The sequence below is a fragment of the Oratosquilla oratoria genome, chromosome 14, assembly GCF_046742065.1.
Source record: "Oratosquilla oratoria isolate Oo_2021 chromosome 14, ASM4674206v1, whole genome shotgun sequence".
NCBI lineage: Eukaryota > Metazoa > Arthropoda > Malacostraca > Stomatopoda > Squillidae > Oratosquilla > Oratosquilla oratoria.
This window is the reverse complement of record NC_134790.1, coordinates 41,931,173-41,951,172: the sequence shown is the minus strand read 5'-3', so window position 1 is coordinate 41,951,172 and position 20,000 is coordinate 41,931,173. Positions and strand designations below refer to the sequence as shown.

The following is a 20,000-nucleotide window of genomic DNA, read 5'->3' as shown; positions in this document are numbered from 1 at the left end:
AGTATTGATAACACTAGAAATCGTAGCTGAACAAACCAATAACACCATGGGCCATGCCAATTCTTCAAAGGACTTCTTTACATGACCAGCACTGCAAGTTACTACACTACCAAGGTGCGCGAACCTTTCCATGATTTCTACGTCCTCGCTTTATGCACGGGCAGACTGAATTGTATCAATCGGTATCACTCCAAACGTATTTTTTTGGCTCAGGAGATTAGGAGTCCCAGTGGTCTCGCCTTTCCGTGTATTGAAATCGAAAGTTGCAACCAGGACCTCCAGCAACTTCGCAAGAAATATAGTATCACCGGCAAAGACGAAGTCGGTGACATTGGCGTTGCTAATGTATGCTCCGCGGTGACGTTGATTGATAACTTTCTCCACTACTCAGTTCATGTATATGTTGAAAACTATCAGGGCGTGGACGCATCCTTGTCTCACTTCTGCATCAACGGGAGGGAAAACAGACCCCACCTCCACACATAAGAGCCCTCTTATACTCAGCGTATAGGCCAGACAACAGGTCGATAATCCTCGCAGGAATCCTATGGATCTATAGATACCAGAGCACACCAGAATGAACTTAGTCAAGTGCCTTCTTGAGATCACAATACTTGAAACAACACCTGCTCAGGGCTCGTGTAAAATCAAGTTTAAATGGAGTATATTCTTTATACTCAATTCTTTAATCAAAGAACCATTGAAAGAGCGATTTACACCCCCGCGCATGTAAAATTAAGAAAAAAGAAATATCAATCTCATGTTCAAATTCAACAATTTCATTATGGGAGGGGGTTCTCTCGGCTCAACAAATCATCTAGCGGCAGCCAGAATAAAGGTCGTCACTTGCAGTGAAAGGGTTAATCGAGAAATATGTGGGTGAAAATCAAGAGACAGCGTCAAGAGGCTGTAATCGGTCCTGTTAAAGTTATCTGGTGATTATATCTACTGAAAATGGCACTTGCGCGTGCATTCACACGCACGATACACAACCCACGCGCGCGCGCGCGCGCACACACGCACACACACACACACACACGCACACGCACACGCACACGCGCACGCGCACACACACACACACACACACACACACACACACACACACACACACACACACACACACACACACACACACACACACACACACACACACACACACACACACACACACACACACACACACACACACACACATACCTTGGTGCTCGTTATCAAATTTGATTTTAGATAACATTTTATCCATAACATAGATTAGAAAAAAAATACTGCATATAACCGTGCAAACGACATATCCTTATCAACTTCTCTCAAAACCTTCTTAACTGAGGCATAGCAGATATTGACCTATTTTATTGTTATAGAAACAAAATCCCGACCCATGGCATTTTAGAAGTATGCAAATATATATTTCATAGTTGTTACAAAAATTAAATTCATTGTAAGGAAATTACTTGGAATGAAAACATATAAAACAAGGGTCAGATACGAGTGTCTGCAAAGTTCCATTTCAAATTTAATGATCAAATGAATATATATATATATATATATATATATATATATATATATTTATATCTCTCTATCTATCTATCTATCTCTCTATCTATATATATATATATATATATATCTATGACAATATATGTATATATATATGCATATATATATATATATATATATATATATATATATATATATGTGTGTGTGTGTGTGTGTGTGTGTGTGTGTGTGTGTGTGTGTGTGTGTGTGTGTGTGTGTGTGTGTGTGTGTGTGTGTGTGTGTTTGTGAAACGTGGCAGGTGATTCTAGGGCATATCCTGTTCAAAATGACACCAAAGGAGTTAGTAATAATTTTTCTTTTTTCGTGAGCTGTCAAGCTTCCGAAAAATCGATTTCTGGTAGGGGGAGTGGAAATGAATCAAATTTCCAAGACTCGTGAATCATGGAAATTTGATTCACTCCCTCTTCCCTTACCAGAAATCTATTTTTCATAATCTTGAGAGTTCATGAAAAAGTTAATTACTAACTTTTTTGCCATCGATTTCAACAGTATATTTATATATATATATATATATATATATATATATATATATGTGTGTATGTGTGTGTTTATATGTATATGTATATATGTATAAACACACACATACACACACACACACACACACACACACACACACACACACACACACACACACACACACACACACACACACACACACACACACACACACACACACACACATATATATATATATATATATCTTTTTTCAACCACAAATCACTTTTAATTCCATGCCATCGCAGTCGAGACTGAAGAATCGCTCGATGGAGGCATTCGTTGGAAATTGAAACATGAACGAGCCGAGGATTCGAACCTAGCTAACCCGTAACAAAGTTACAGTGACTTAAACCAATGCGCATTGGTTTAAGTCACTGTAACTTTGTTACGGGTTAGCTGGGTTCGAATCCTCGGCTCGTCCACGTTTCAATTTCCAACGAATGCCTCCATCGAGCGATTCTTCAGTCTCGACTGCGATGGCATGGAAGTAAAAGATGATTTGTGGTTGAAAAAACGATATTAATTGATCACTGGGAACCATTCAGTGTAAATGTATATATATATATATATATATATATATATATATATATATATATATATATATATTAGTTGTCTGTTAAAGAATGGACTCAGAAAGCAATGTTCACTGTTTAATTGTATTGCAGCTGTACGCTAGATTCTCGAAAAAAAAATTCAGGCTAAAAGTTATTAAGCAAAACGTTAAAAAATAATGAATCCAAAATTGTTTTCTATTTATATATACTAAAATCTACCAAAAAAGTGATGGGCCATTTGTTTTAGTTGACCTCCCTATGACACACCCTAGATTGCGCATGACCATAGGAAAGAAAACAGCGTCTGACAACATGGGATACGAGAGATTCCGTTATGGCCCATGTCATTTATTTCTAAGCAAGCGGTCACCAGTAAAAGAATCGTGGTTTGTGTTAATGACATGAATATGTGACCTGGTGGGCCATACCACTGATCGAAAGTATATGACAGCTTAGAGAATATTCGATATTCGTATGAGAAAGACCATAAATGCATTGCCCATTATCCCTCGTCTGTGTTGCCTTGACGTCCGAATATTTTGTATTCATGTGCCTTTATTTCAAGCCAATGTACGATTCAGGTACATTACTCACTATCCAATGAAAGAATATATGTATCGCTCCCAATTTACGTGTGACCAAGTTCTGGACGAGGCACCACAGGTACGGCTAGTGAAACTCTGGAATACTCCGTTATGTTCCGTTGGACTCGTACAATTGTCACAAATTCCTCAAAAGCACTGACGTCACAAATTGGGACGTCACAATTCCACAGAGACGACTGAGGCTATGTAAGAAGGAAAGGCTTATCGACAATGTTTTGTCAGTACGTTTACAAGCGCTAAATTAGATTTCTCCTCCACAGATATCGCTTGTGTAAACCTTTATCTTCCATATAATCAACATCAAATATCGCCCTAGACGCAACAGAAGAGAACAAGAGTTGCTTAGTATAGAATGATGAGTATTTACATATCTTTATGGTCGGTGTGATGTCACTATGATGACATTACTTGAATCTGCGTTAGCTGTTCTTCACTGTGAATAGGTACGAACACAGATTTTTACTTTTTCATAATTCAGGTTACTTTATGAAAGAGCGTAGGGTATCCATATATGTGAGGCATATCTTCATTATAGTTCATATCAAACAAGTGATGAATTGGTATTACTACTGGGGAGAGAATGCACTGTGGTCGCTGCAGACGGAAAATTATCTCGATGTTTATTCTTTTCCGCGCTTATGTTTACGAAGTAGATTGTCATACAGCGTCAACCCTGTCTTTGTTTTAGAAGAGGGGATGTTTCCTTCGGGAAAATTATCTAATTCACCCCGTGGCGGATCATCATTTAGGCCTTGTTCTTACTAACAATTTGAACCACACGGAATCCACGGCGGTACCGCATGGTCAAAGAAAAACTGCACGGTTGCGTGTGAACACCTCTATTGAATTACATTTTAATTAGGCGCTGTTTAAACCGCGGTGGTTGAAACCGCTAGTGTGAGCAGGGCCTTAGGGCAACGGGTTGGAAAATGTGTGTTCAAATCCTCTATATGGATCCTAGGTGCATGCCACTCTTCTGGCCAAGTTGGTCTATCCTCAACTGCTGACGAGCGTAGAATTCCGTCAACCCTGTTTGTCTCACGGATACTTTTCAAAAATGTTACCGAATGCGTATTATGGTAATTAGAAATTGTTACCGAGAAAATATCTGCTGGGTTAGAATAATTACTTGGTGAAAAAGAACATGTTTAATGGGATTATTATATGTAAGGTAAATACTATTAAATGCTGTGCAGACGTAATTATGGCGGTCCATAAGAGAAAGGGGAAAATTAGATCTTTTTCAACGGTCAGAAAGTCAGGTCACTAAACACAAACTTTCGTTGCTGTTTGTTTCTTTAGGAGCCCAGTTTATTTGAATCGTAGGTGTTGGCGTGATAAGGTAATAGAAAGTTCTTGAATTTCTTACGGGGATATTATAATTGAAATAGTGAAGTAGCGTCCGAGTGGTTCAAAGACGTGTCCGTGTTCTTAGAGCGCACAAGATTATATTTTCAAGGAAGATCATGCAGAGATTCCGACAAATCCAAAGCGCAGCATCTAAGAGAACGAAGGTAAGTGAAAGCAACATATCAAACTGTGGGCAACAGAAGCACGTATGCCCTTCCAGGTAAAAGTGAATGATCAGCCCACTTTTGGGAAGTGGCTTTAACTTGTGTTGAACACCAATTGAGCTCATTCAGCGGGGGACGGGGTGGACTTCGCCCAAAATGGAGTCTCGATCGATTGAAACCCCGTTCTGACCCATGTCCGTCTCCTAGAAAAAGAAAGAAAAAAAGAAGAAGAAGACAAAGAAAGAAAGAAAGAAAGAAAAAATTGTGATGAACTAGCCAGCCCAGAAAGTACCCCGTTCTGACCCTTGTCCGTCTCTTAAAGAAGAAAAAAAAAAAAAAAAAAAAAAATGATTGTGAGGAATTAGCCAGCCCAGCAATGTAACAATGACCTCGGCGTTAGGAAGGGGTTCTGAAAGCCTCACTCGAGCAACTTGTAATCGCAGTACTGAAGCTGTTGAGTGGCTTTCTAATCACCAACCATCACATCTCACACACCATCAACAGCTACACCACACGTCAGTATCATCAGCTATAAAGACTGTTAATGATATCGTTTGTACATGAGAACGAAACAAATTACAAATAGTACAGGATAGTGGTGACAAATTCCTGCCATTTTGGGAGATATTCAGGCAGTATTCTTAAACGCTAATCAAGCCTGAGCTCCAAAAGTTTGTAAAAAACATCAACCAAATTCACTGTGAGAAATAGGTCGTTCATTTCATGGATTTGAGCTCCGAATTTTCGTTGTAGAATATGGTCTTTCGATTAGTGCGACTGTTCCAGGTGCGGACGTTTGCCTACTGCCTTTGGTTCCCTCCTCCTGGTCTCTCTCTTTCTTCAAGATGTGTGTGTGTGCACATGGAAAAACATATGTGAGAAAGTCTAGAGTATACAGGGACATAACCGCGCAAGCATACGCACACACATACACGCACACACACACACACACACACACACACACACACACACACACACACACACACACACACACACACACACACACACACACACACACACACACACACACACACACACACACACACACACACACACACACACACACACACACACACACACACACACACACACACACACACACACACACACACACACACACACACACACACAGATCGGTCATGTATGCTTTCTGAGCTCTCTTCTGGGAGGGTAATAGCTGTTGATCACGATTTCAACACGTGATCCAAGACCATGGTAATCTCTCTCTCTCTCTCTCTCTCTCACACACACACACACACACACACACACACACACACACACACACACACACACACACACACACACACACACACACACACACACACACACACACACACACACACACACACACACACACACACACACACGCACACACACACATGTATGCGGACACACGCACAAACACGCATACATGTACACATGGGTATTGTCATTCTAACCTTTGCAATACAAATTTTTTTCTCATTTTGTCTTCATGGAAGATAATAAATACGATATCTATCTACAAATACCACCAATCTTTCTTACAGGGTCACACTTATGAACTTTGCTTCCGGCTGCCGGCAAGCTATTTTATTGCACGTGACACTTTTGGTAGTGAAGGGAGTGAACTTAAGCCTTTCCATGCTGGGAAACACGCATACTCTTCTTCTGGCTAACGCCAGCCTATTCTATTCAGCTACACTGATCTCTTCGTCTGCGAAGTGGTTATCCATCATTCATATCACACAGATACACACGCACACACGCACACATGGCGCTGTGGTTAGAGCTCTGGCCTGCCACTACGGAGGTCCGGGTTCGATCCTCGCCCCAAGGTCATAGCATTACCCACACACGGAATTACACACAATCACACACACACATACACACACACACACACACACACACACACACACACACACACACACACACACTCACGCACGCACACACAAACACAAACGTTGATTTGATGCTCTGCATAAAAACACACAATGGCTTTTATTTGATCAATTATGAAATTAAGCAAAATATAAAGGTGCTCACAAAGTACCTTGGTACTGAAGACGCTTATGACTGTTCAGGAAAATAATAGCTTTTCATATATGAAACGGTGGTCATGCTGGGGGCCAAGTGTCGAGGCGCAATCTTGGAATAAGAACATAAGAATGAAGGAGACTGGAAGAGACCATAAGGCCTACACTAGGCAGCTCCGTATCCATCACCACCTGTCATCCCCATCCATAAAGGTGTCTAATCGTTTCTTAAAACAACTGATAGTTTCAGCGCTTACTACATGGTTACTAAGTTTATTCCATTTGTCGACCACGCTATTAGTAAACCGATTCTTGCCTATTTCCTTTTTAAATCTAAATTTGTCCAGTTTATAACCATTACTGCGAGTCCTGCCCTGTTGTTTTAATATGATAACCTTGTTTGCATCACCCTTGTTAAAGCCTTTGATCCACTTGAACACCTCTATTAGATCACCCCGCACTCTGCGTCTTTCCAGAGAGAGTGAGGCGCCTCATACCTGGCATTATATTTGGGTAAACATAAAAACGTAAAAACGTAAGAATTAAGGAGACTGCAAGAAACCATAAGGCCTACACTAGGCAGTTCCATGTCCTTTATCATGTGTCATCCCCATCCATAAAGTTGTCTAATCTTTTCTTAAAACAACCGATAGTTTCAGCGTTCACTACATGGTTACAAAGTCCATGCCAATCGTTGATCACTCTAATGGTAAACCAGTTCTTGCCTATTTCCTTCTTAAATCTAAATTTGTCCAATTTAAATCCATTACTGCGGGTCCTGCCCTGTTGTCTTAATATGATGACCTTATTAAAGCCTCTGATTCACATGAACACTTCTATTAGAGGTAGATTAGGTCAAAATAATCACCTTCGTACTTTGCAGCTCGAATCAAACAGCCCCATAAAAAAATAGTGCTCTAGACAATCGCTTTACGATAATTATTGAACCATGAACGATTATAGCTGAGCGTTAATAGCACCGAACAAAACGTGCTTTGAAGCGTGCGCTGAGTGTGATGGGAGAGACATGGGGAGGGAGCTTTCTCTTTGTTGGTGAGGGATCATCAGAAAAACGTCAAAAAAAAAAAAAAAAAAAAAAAAAAAAAAAAAAAAAGGCTGCATAAGAAGAAAGATAAGTATTTCGAGAAATGTAGTGGGGAGGTTTCCAAATGAATTTCATGCTGTGATGAGCCAGAAAAGCTTAAATTCACATAACGTGTTGCAAAACATCTTGAAGAACAAGTCAAATATCCCTAGATCTTAAAGCCCTCTGTCTCTCTTCAGTGGACGTGTACTGATATCACGAAAATCTAAACATATCTCAGGCATGGAATCTACTCGTACTTACGAATACTCTGCGAGTAAAAAAGAAAGAAAACAAAAAGTAGAGCGATCATATCGCGACTGGAACTGATGTTTTCGAAGCCAAACTCGAAATTCGAAGAAAAATCGCGTGCGGTCCCGCCCCGTTTTCTGTTCTGTCTACTAGCCTAAGATTTTATAGATTCTTCACGAAAAAGAATTTGCGTTAAATGTCAAAAAGAAATTGCTGGGTGCTAGAAACACTGGCACTGCATTCCCTGTTTCCAGGCAGAACAGAATTCTTGATGCTGGACTCTGGAATAAACCTATGGACTCTCCACAGACAAAAAGTTATTTCAGAAACCTGTCCCAGGAAACTTTTTTTTTTTTTTTGAAAAGTGAAAAACGTGAATATTCCAAGAAAATATCGACATCCACACTAGATGAAAACTTATATCCGTACTGTTGCTGTCAAACGATGTAGTCCTAGCGCATAAGGAAAATGTGACGGCTTTGTCTTCAGCTACTAGCCTAATGCCATAGACTCCTTACTTACATAGTATGATAAGGAAACGTGGGAAATAATTACAAATGGTGCAGTAATGCTGTGGTCTGTCTATTTCGTTCAAATCAAGACCTGAGGGACACAGTTTTCACGTAAATGGAAAAGGTTTAATGAGAAACCATAATATGCGCAAGTCATGAAATTCATTGAGTTAAGGTTGGACACGATTTTATTCTTCCGTGTATTCAGTGGATGTGACGCCATACCATTCAGTGATGTGGCCGAGGAAGGGGATTACCAGTAGTAGTAATGGAGGAGGTAAATAATAATAATGATAAAAAAAAAAGATGTCTGGGCCCTCAATACGTTAGGCAAAACTTTGGTTCGGTTAGTTTAGGTTATATCAAATAATTTTGGATTAGATAGCTTTTAGTTTCCCCTAGAGAAAAAAAGAAACATAAAATGAATATATAAATGAATAAATGAAAAATAAAGAAAGAAATAACAAACAAATATGTATATATAGATATATAAATAGATTGAAAAATAGGTAGATAACAACAAACAAACAAATAGATGAATAAATTAATGGCAACGAATCTGATGAAACTACAATCCATTTTTTTCTGAAGTCATTATGACAAATGTACTATTTCACTGAGATAGCTGAGAGGCTGTAGTATCACCTTCTGTATCCCAGGATATTTCAACCCCTTCCCTGCACTCCCTTCCTATCCCTTCCTTTCTTCTCTTACCCTCTTCCCTCCTCTTCCTCCCCCTCCCACCTCCCCTCCCCTCCCCTCCCTTCCCCTCTCCACCTCTGTTACTCGCTCCCCATCTGTTCCTTCTCCTCACATCTACCTCTTCCCGTTTCTCGTTGACAGGATGTTGAACGTTGCATGATGTATGATACGAGGCGCATGTTGCTGATTGTAATGTGCTGCAGTAGATTTCTTGTAAAAAGTTGCGCGTGTGGAGCGATTTACAACTGAGTGGGTATTCCCGTTGGGGATGTTGCATATTGCCTGCTGGGCGTTGGGCGTGATACAACCGTAATGCACAGCGACAGATTCCACGTGAAACATTGCATATGTGGACTAACTTGCACCTAGCTCGTGGGCGGGGAGTTGGGTGTGTGTGTGCGTGTAAAGTCACAACATTACCCATAGATCAGTCATATATGAACTCTGAGTTCTCTTCCGGGAAGGGAAGAGCTGTCGATCACAAGTCCAGCACGTGACCTGAAACAATGGTGAATCACACCCACACGCACCCACATACACACACGCACATATTTATTCAAATATTATATATATGAATACATATATCTTATATAAAGGATCACAAATAAGGAGCATACCGACAAGAGACCTTTTGGTCCATAATTTGGTCGGAAGTGAAAGAAAATTAGATAAAGATAAATAATAAATAGTAATGAATAGATGAATAAAAGTAAATAAAATAAACAAATAATAACAAATAAACAGATAAATAATATTAAAAACAAATAAGAAAAAAAATGCCTGGCATTACAGTATCTTGCTTAGGTATTTATGTATATGAATCTTAAAACTTCGAACTGTACTACATTGCACTGCCTCTGCAGGAAGGTTATTCCATTCATTAACCGCACGGCTGGCAAAATTGTCTCTACCCACTTCCAAATTAAATCTACTTCCTAACAATTTGAGACCATTATTTCATGTCTGATTTGCATTCAGGCAAGAAATAATGGTCTCAAAATGTTTGTTTATTTTTGTGTGTGTGTGTGTGTGTGTGTGTGTGTGTGTGTGTGTGTGTGTGTGTGTGTGTGTGTGTGTGTGTGTGTGTTTGTGTGTGTGTGTTTGTATATGTGTGTGTATGTGTGTGTATGTATGTGTGTGCGTGTGTGTGCGTGTGCGTGTGCGCGCGCGTGCTTGAGAAGGAATTGGTTTTGTCCTTTGTAATTGCATGTACAAATGAACATGTTATTGCATGGCTGAGTGTGTGGTGCAAAGTTGATTAGGATTAATTCACTTTATATATACACCTAATCATAAAACGGAAATGTCAGACGTTTCTTAAGTAATTGGAGAAGGTGATGATCACCGACAATAAACCTGACATTAACAGTGAAACGTTACATCACTTGTTAGTATAGACTCACCCTTATTGGGGCTGTGTTTGAACGATGCTGGTAAAAACAAAAAGTCACAGGGTGATTACGGAGTTGCTGTGAAGGATGCTAGAAAAAGAAGAAGGAGAAGAAGAAGAAAAAAAGGGGAGGGAGAAAAGCAGTGGAAAACGAAGAGGGAGTGGAGGAGAGTGATGATTCAACGGGTGGGACAAAGACTTTAGGATCGAAGGTCGAAGTGAGGAGGCCCGCTATATAAGACTGAGGGATGTAACTTCCCTCACAAGTTCCGGAATCATCCTTGGGGTAATATGTTGTGTCTGGTAAGTACCATTGTCCTTCATCTTTGTAAGATATGCATTGCAACAATCATGTAAACAGTTGTATTCATACCGTGCACATACATCTAAGGACAAAATTCATCTTGTTATATACAAAGGATAACTGCTTGAAGGAATATATATAACCTGTAATAGAACACTGAAAAGGTGTAACGGGGACGATAATAATATTTTCTTTCAGGCTTTGGCAGCGCTGCTTTCGGTGGCAGCGGGCCATCCGGTAGATAACTGTGTGATCAAACCTGCAGTTCTCTATTCTGGCCAAGTTCTTCCGGTTCCCCTTGTTTATCTTTCCGGAACGGGTAGTGGAGGTTCATTACATGTCACCAGCACATCTCAACCAGCCCAGAACACGGCCGCTGTGGCCCAGGCCACCGCCGAGTTCATGGCCTCCTGGAACGCGGCCGCCGACCGGGCTAGACAGATCCAGGCCACTCTGGTCCCTTCAGGCCACACCTCTTTCAGTGTTCCTAAGCAAGTCCAGGAGACCGAAGCTGTGAGAAGAGCCACTGCAGAGTTCATGGCTGCCTGGAACGCTGCTGCTGAAAGAGCTTCTGCCGTTGAGATCGGAGTCACATATGGAGCCCCCAAACCCGTGCAGCCAACAGCGGCCGTTCAGCGTGCCACAGCTGAGTTCATGACGGCCTGGCGTGCTGCCGCCCAGAGAGCAGCCACTGTACACGCCGCCCTCTCCTCACCCACCACCTACTCGACAGGAGTTCCTCGTCAGGTGGAACCCACGGAGGAAGTCAGAAGAGCCACTGAAGAGTTCATGATGGCCTGGAGAAACGCCGCCGCTCGAGTGCCCAAGATCCAGACCACCATGTACCAGGTGTCTGGCATCCACGCCTCTGGAGCTGGTGCTGCACAACATGGCAGTCTTCCTCAGCCCGTCAAGTTTACCCCTGAGGTGGAAAGGGCTACGTCCGAGTTCATGGCAGCTTTCAACAAGGCAGCAGCTCTTGCAGCAGCAGCTCCAGACCACGACATCTCCAGACTTCCCCCAGTGACCTACTCGGCCCGCGTGGCTTCTCAGACCTACACAGGGCCCTTGGCGTCCGGGATCATCGTGGATTCCGGCTACACCAAAGAAGTGGACAAGGCGCGCCGTGAATTCCAGAGGGCCTTCGACGCCGCCGCTACCGGCGCGGCAGCCGCCTCTGACACCGAGGTGAGCCATTTATCGAGTGTTGCTGTTGTCACAGCTGCAGGATCCTCTGATACCCATCATGAGACATCTGGACAAGAGTATTCTGAACCTGATGCCTTAGATGCCATAAATGTTTCTGGCTACACAAAGGCGATGGAAGAAGATCAACCCGAGTCCCAGAAAGCTGATGATACTATGACTAGCCTCGTTGCTTCTGCTCCTGACAGTGATGCAGAAGGAGAGGAAGACGAAGATTCCTCAAATGAAGAGGAAGAGGAGGGTTCAGAATCTGCAGACACCTCTCAGTCCTTTGAAAGTGGCCAACTTTCTGAGGACACTATCTCCTCTGGCTTCACCAAGGGAGTCAACGAGGCCAGAGATGACCCTGAGAAGGCTATCAAATCTGTTGCTGCCATAGCGTTCTCATCTTCTACTGCCGAGGGTACATCGGCTCCTACCCAGGTAATCACTTACGACAGACCCCAGTCCTCTAGGGTCGACACCACTACAGGATACACTGAAGAGGTTGACGAGGCCCGACGTGAGTTTCAGAAAGCTTACGATGCAGTTGCTGCTCTTGCTGACTCCACCCCCGACCACGACACGAAGGACTACACAGATGGTTCTCTCAACATAGCCCTAACTGTCCACCCTTCTGGCTCTGCTACCTATTCAGCTGGTCATCACGCCCAGCAGATTCTCTTAGGCCCTGTGGCCTCAGGTGTCATCACGGCCTCCGGATTCACTCAGGAGGTTGAGGCCGCGAGGAGAGAGTTCTTGGATGCTTTAAACAAGGCTGCCGCTCGAGCCCCGACCCCTTCAGCAGGAACCAGCCACTACGGTGCCTCCCACTACAGTGTTTCATCCCCCTCTGCTGTTGGCCATAGAGTTGCTGCAGGTCCCCGGTACTCAGGGCCCCTCGCTTCTGGAACCATCACTCCTTCAGGTTACACCGTCGAAGTCGAGGAAGCCAGAAGGCAGTTCATGAGGGCATACGACGCCGCCGCCGCCCTAGCTGCCAAGACCCCTGACTATTCCGCCGTTACCTATACCGCCTCGGCTCACGCAGGTGCAGCAGGAGCAAGGGTACCTCAACCCGTCCAGCCTACTCCCGAGGTGGCCAGAGCCACTGCTGAGTTCATGGCTGCCTGGAACGCTGCCGCCGCCCGCGTGGCCACCATCGAGTCCACCCTGGTCAGGTCCTCGCCCGCCAGCCACGCCTCCATTTCCCTCCCGACTCGTGAGGAAGCCCTCGCAGCGCTCAGGAAGGCCAACGAGGAGTTCATGGCTGCCTGGAATGCTGCCGCCCGCAGAGCTTCCACCGTCCAGCACGCCGTCACCACCTACAGAGCTCCCCAGCCCGTGCAACCCACCGCAGAGGTTCAGAGGGCCACTGCTGAGTTCATGGCTGCTTGGCAAGCTGCTGCTCGCAGAGTGCCAAAGATCGAACAGTCCATCGTCAAGGCATCTTCTTACTCCACTGGAGTGCCACAACAGGTTCAGGCCACAGCCGATGTCCAGAAGGCTACTGCTGAGTTCATGGCTGCCTGGAACGCCGCTGCTGCCCGCGTTCCCAAGATCGAAACCTACATGTACTCTGCTGCTCAGCCCGCCGCCGGAGGATCCCAGCAGTTCCTCAACCTCTTCAAGTCGGCCGAGCATACGGCCGTCAAGCCCAGCGGCTCCGTCGGCTTCGTTCCCTTCGGTGTTGATGTCGGTTTCGCCAATAATGTTGGCACCTCCATCGCCTACGCTGGGACCACCGCCTCCTCCCCTGCAACGGTCTCCACCCTCAAGACCTTCCCTCTCTCCCATCGACTTTTCGCTCCCGTCCAGGGACAGCCCCTCTTCTACGACTGCAATTGTAATTAAATTCAATTACTGTACGGGTTGCTGATACGAATGTTTTCGAAGCAAATCTAAAGAAAAGCTTTTCCGAATTGTATTCTCAATTATTCATAGTGTAAAATAAAATTATTTCATATAAACCAGAAATTTGATTTCCATTGTTCAGTATCTAGAAAACAGTATACATTTGATCTAGAAGAGAGTTTGTCTCTGAAGAAAAATACAAAGAATTCATTATAATCTGAAAATCTAATACTTCCAATTTTGTAGAGCTACACAAATACCTTACAATTGTTTGGTATTCTCTTCATAGATTCTTTGATATATAAAATCAACCATTTAATCGGAGTTATTGCATTAGTATTCATATAATTTCAGAAGATCACTAGAAAATACTTATGAAAAATTATATTCACTCAAAATTATCACTAAGAAAAAAAATTGCCATCCCCGTATCCTTTGCTTATGCTGATAATTTCCCTGTGGGTAAAAAGTCATTCTATTCGGTTATATATATAATGACTGAAATTTCTTGAAATAAATTGAGTCATGGGCAATACAAGATAGCATAAACCAACTATTTACCATTTATTGTAATTTCGCAACTGATTCCCCGACTTCTCCCGCGGAGTCGCATGTGTTCGAATATTTACCTATTTCTCTTTACTTTAATGTAATCAGAAGGGAAGGAGGTAGGCACGTAGGGTACCGTCTTGAGGCCCGTCTACACCATCAATGGCCACATATGGTACTCGAACACACAACTCCTCTATTTCGAGGGATGGTGGTGAAGCATGGCATAGACCACCGACCAGTAATTTGCCCGTTCACACTGTACTGACTCCCCTATGTTCTCCCTTATACAGTGTGTTAACCCTGTAGAATAATACGGCACATCGTACATAGGTATCAGGCACATCCAAGGGGTTTGCAGACCATATGCTCCAAAACTATCAACATTCTATTGATATTTCACAGCATAGTACATACACCGGAACGTCTTAGATGGAGATTAAATGTCTAGTTCACCACAGACGTTTGTCTGGTAACAATGCTAGGGATGTACCTCACAGGTGGCCACGCTCGACTTTATTCGAGTAGTTCGCTCATGAACTGCCTCGATCAGGGATGGTGTCTCCGTTGTTCGCATATACACTATAACTCTCCGAATGCTCTCCGTTACCATCCTCCAAAACCATAGATGCCCAATGTTGGTCTAGACCCGGACCCGGGTAACTTTTCTGAGTGTTACCCAAAAAGAATTTGTAGTAAAATGAATTTACACCACACTATGAAGTACCCTGGGAGACAAACCAATTTACTTATAGAATTCATGGATAATAAACACAAAAGCGGTCGCTCTGAGGGTGAAAAACAGTTTCAATACTGATTCAATACTGATGAAACAGTTTCAATACTGATATTTCTCCGTTTCCGTAGTTTTAAAGATCGTGGGATCCTCGATGCATTCTTTTTCTCCAACTTTCATATTAGTTTCCCTCACTTAGCACATCCACATCCGTATCCGTAGCACGTCCATTACCCCCCCAAAATTTCTAAATTACCCCATTTGGGGTAATTTACCTCTGTTTTCCGACCACTAGTCTAGAGTATCATTTTCAGACTCCACCGTTCAAACTTGGCTTTAGATTAATCAATGTTGTTTGACTGGACAAATAAATGATATCAAATTATATATCTCTAAACCAAAATCCTCCTCCCATATAAGAGTCAGGTCCTGCGTTTTACTTTCTCATTCTGCTATCGACTTCCAAGGTTGGGGAGTATTTTAGCTCATGATATTTTCGACTCTCTATTTTTTTTCGTCAGGAACACACCATTGATACATACACCAATCTGGGGAGACGCAGATTTTTATGCATTTTTCCATCATTTCACCCGTGTATTGAAATGGAAATATTATGTCTCTCCAACAAGCTTGTTATTTGATTATCTATTTATCTGTTTTTTCGGGTAACAAGTTTTTCCTACACAATACCCGTAGATCCTTTTCTCTCTTTTGCAATTGAGTGTGTGTGTGTTTGTGTGTGTGTGTGTGTGTGTGTGTGTGTGTGTGTGTGTGTGTGTGTGTGTGTGTGTGTGTGTGTGTGTGTGCGTGCGTGTGTGTGTGTGTATGTATGTGTGTGTGTGTGCGCGCGCGTGTATGTGTGTATGTGTGTGTGTGTGTGTGTGTATGTCTGTGTGTGCGTGCTCTTGTGTGTGTGTGCGTATGTGTGCGTGTTTTCGTATGTGTGTGAACGTACATGCGTGCGTGTGTGTGTATATATATATATATATACATATATATATGTGTGTGTGCCCGTTTGAACACACACACACACACACACACACACACACACACACACACACACACACACACACACACACACATACACACACACACACAAACACACGCACACACACACACACACACACACACACACACACACACACACACACACACACACACACACACACACACACACACACACACACACACACACATATATATATATATGTATATATATATATGTATATATATACTGTATATATGTACATATATACTTATATATATATATATATATACATACATATGTATATATTCATATATATATATACATATACTATATACATATACATATATATATATATATATATATGTGTGTATATATATACATATATATATATATATATATATATATATATATATATAATGTATGCATGTGTGTGTGTATATTGGCACGTGCACTCGCGCATTATGAACCGTTAGTATTAATTTGAATATATGGATATCACTTTTGGAGGTACTTGGTTGATAAGTTCAAATTAACCCCTTCAAGTTGAGTGGTTGCTTTAATGGTTCTGATTTGTCAGACGCCAGAGAAATCTATCTTTAGAGAAGGTTTCGGTCATGAATGGATGATAGATCACCTCGACATAAGTAAATGCAAAGAAATATTGGGGACGTCATTAAGTTGGTCATACTATCATTTGCCTTGGTCCTGTGAGACAAGTCTGATGTGCCAATACCAGCTAGGACGTATATGATGAATTATATTACACTCGTATTAGTCTAAGGTAATACTTCCTCATTTTCTAAAATACAAATCAAAGAAGAAAACTGTTAGGGGTAACTATATCATGTAGCAGAAACAAATTCAATTTGGGATAAGGGGAGACTACTAGATAGTAAGGATATTCAATATTCAGATTTGTTTATAATATCTTTATTAATAAAATATAGTTTCAATGCACAGTCATTAAGAAATCAATTTTAAAGTAATGCCATGCTGAAACAATAGAATTTCCTGCTGAACATAATTTCTTCTTCGTTTTGGGTAACAGGAATTCATTGGTTGTTTCCAGCGTCAGGAAAGAGAATAAACTGATTGACAGTGAATACTTTCAAAACATTGTATTGAAACAAATTTTGAGTTGGAAATATAGAAGGAGCTTATTCACATTTGCAGTTGTAGAAGAGGGGCTGTCCCTGGACGGGAGCGAAGAGACGGTGAGTGAGAGGGTACGACTTGAGGGTAGCCACCGTCTCGGGGGAGGAGGCGGTGCTTCCAGCATAAGCGATGTAGGTGCCGACATTGTTAGCAAATCTCGTGTTGACTACGAAGGGAAGGGTGCCAACAGAGCTGCTGGGCTGAACGACCGCGTGTTCGGCCGACTTGTAGAGGTTGAGGAACTGCTGGGATCCTCCGGCGGCGGAATGAGCAGCAGAGTACATGGAGGTTTCGATCTTGGGAACGCGGGCAGCAGCGGCGTTCCAGGCAGCCATGAACTCAGCAGTGGCCTTCTGGACTTCGGCTGTGGCCTGGACCTGTTGTGGCACTCCAGTGGAGTAAGAAGAAGCCTTGACGATAGCCTGCTCGATCTTTGGCACTCTGCGAGCAGCAGCTTGCCAAGCAGCCATGAACTCAGCAGTGGCTCTCTGAACCTCTGCGGTGGGTTGCACGGGCTGGGGAGCTCCGTAGGTGGTGACGGCGTGCTGAACGGTGGAAGCTCTGCGGGCGGCAGCATTCCAGGCAGCCATGAACTCCTCGTTGGCCTTCCTGAGCGCTGCGAGGGCTTCCTCATGAGTCGGGAGGGAGATGGAGGCGTGGCTGGCGGGCGAGGACCTGACCAGAGTGGATTCGATGGTGGCCACGCGGGCAGCAGCAGCATTCCAGGCAGCCATGAACTCAGCAGTGGCCCTGGCCACCTCGGGAGTAGGCTGGACGGGTTGAGGAGCTCCTGCTCCTGCTCCTGCAGCGCCTGAGTGAGCCGAGGCGGTGTAGGTGACGGCAGAATAGTCGGGGGTCTTGGCAGCCAGGGCGGCAGCAGCGTCATAGGCCTTCATGAACTGCCTTCTGGCTTCCTCAACTTCGACGGTGTAACCCGAGGGACCGATGTTTCCAGAAGCGAGGGGCCCTGAGTACCGGGGACCTGCAGCACCTCCAGCATAGGCACCGGCACCGGCAGAGGAGGAGGAGGCGCTGTAATGGGAGACACCGTGGTGGCTGGTTCCTGCTGAAGAACTTGGGGCTCGAGCGGCAGCCTTGTTGAAGGCATCCAGGAATTCCCTCCTCGCGGCCTCAACCTCCTGAGTGAATCCGGAGGCTGTGATGACACCTGAGGCCAAGGGGCCGGAGTAGGTTTGGTGGGCGTGGTGACCGGCGGAATGAGTAACAACGGGGCCAGAGTAGTGGACAACAGCACCTCCGGAGGAGTAGTCGTCGGTGTCGGGGGCGGAGGCGGCGAGGGCGGCAGCTGCATCATAAGCCTTCTTGAACTCGCGTCGGGCCTCGTCGACCTCAGGAGTATATCCCGAAGCAGAGACGACTCCAGAGGCCTGGGGACCGCTGTAGGTCTGGACGTGGGCGGCGTGGCCTGCAGAAACGAAGACTCCTGCTCCGCCGTGGTAATGGCCGTCGTCGGTGCCCGGGGCAGAGGCGGCAAGGGCGGCGGCGGCGTCAAAGGCCTGCTTGAACTCGCGTCGGGCGTGGTCCACCTCCCTGGTGTAGCCTGAAGAGGTTATGACACCAGAAGCATGAGGGCCAGTGTATCCGTGCCCAGCACCTGCACCTGCACCTACACCAGCACCAACACCGGCCCCCACACCGGCACCGAAACCTGCACCAGCACCAGCACCAACACCAGCACCAGCACCGGCATAGTGTCCGGCCGAGTAGTGGCTTACGTCAGTGTCGGGGGCGGCGGCCGCGAGGGCAGCGGCGGCGTCAAAGGCTCTCTGGAACTCACGGCGGGCCTCGTCCACCTCCTGGGTGTAGCCGGAAGCCACAATGACTCCGGAAGCAAGGGGTCCAGTGTAAGTCTGCGAGTCCACGGGGGCCGAGTAGGTCACTTGAGGAAGGCTAGACACATCATGGTCAGGAGCTGCAGCTGCAAGAGCTGCTGCCTTGTTGAAAGCTGCCATAAACTCGGCCGTGGCCCTTTCCACCTCGGGAGTAAATTTGACGGGCTGAGGAAGACCCCCATGATGGACAGCACCAGCTCCAGAGCCATGGATGCCAGACACATGGTACATGGTGGTCTGGATCTTGGGCACTCGAGCGGCGGCAGCCCTCCAGGCCCTCATGAACTCCTCAGTGGCTCTTCTGACTGCTTCCGTTGGCTGAACCTGTTGAGGAACGCCCGTCGAGTAAGTAGTGGGTGAAGATAGGGCGGAGTGAACGGTGGCTGCCCTTTGGGCGGCAGCGTGCCAGGCAGCCATGAACTCAGCTGTGGCGCGCTGAACAGCCGCGGTGGGCTGCACGGGTTTGGGGGCTCCGTAGGTGACGCCAACCTCGACGGCACTTGCCCTCTGGGCAGCCAAGTTCCAGGCAGCCATGAACTCGGCTGTGGCTCTCCTCACAGCCTCTGTCTCCTGGACCTGCTTAGGAGCACTGAAGGAGACGTGACCTGGAGACGACTTGACAAGTGTGGTCTGGATCTGTCTGGCCCTGTCGGCGGCCGCGTTCCAGGAGGCCATGAATTCTGCGGTGGCCTGGGC

The 20,000-nt window shown here is 44.7% G+C and overlaps 2 protein-coding genes across 2 annotated transcripts in view; one reads left to right on the top strand and one right to left on the bottom strand.

Moving 5' to 3' along the window:
• Nucleotides 1-10,971: 10,971 nt before the first annotated feature.
• LOC143032631 (uncharacterized) lies at nucleotides 10,972-14,095 on the top strand. The gene is made up of 2 exons (XM_076197507.1): nucleotides 10,972-10,983; nucleotides 11,183-14,095. Exons 1-2 carry the CDS (start codon nucleotides 10,972-10,974, stop codon nucleotides 14,021-14,023), a joined length of 2,853 nt encoding a protein of 950 aa, XP_076053622.1. The 3' UTR covers nucleotides 14,024-14,095.
• A 3,129-nt stretch (nucleotides 14,096-17,224) lies between these two features.
• Nucleotides 17,225-20,000, bottom strand: part of LOC143032851 (uncharacterized) — a 3,602-nt gene continuing 826 nt past the window's right edge. Inside the window, exon 2 of the mRNA XM_076198015.1 lies at nucleotides 17,225-20,000. This exon is cut by the window's right edge and continues 189 nt beyond it. Coding sequence (XP_076054130.1) covers nucleotides 17,454-20,000 — 2,547 coding nt within the window. The 3' untranslated portion in view covers nucleotides 17,225-17,453.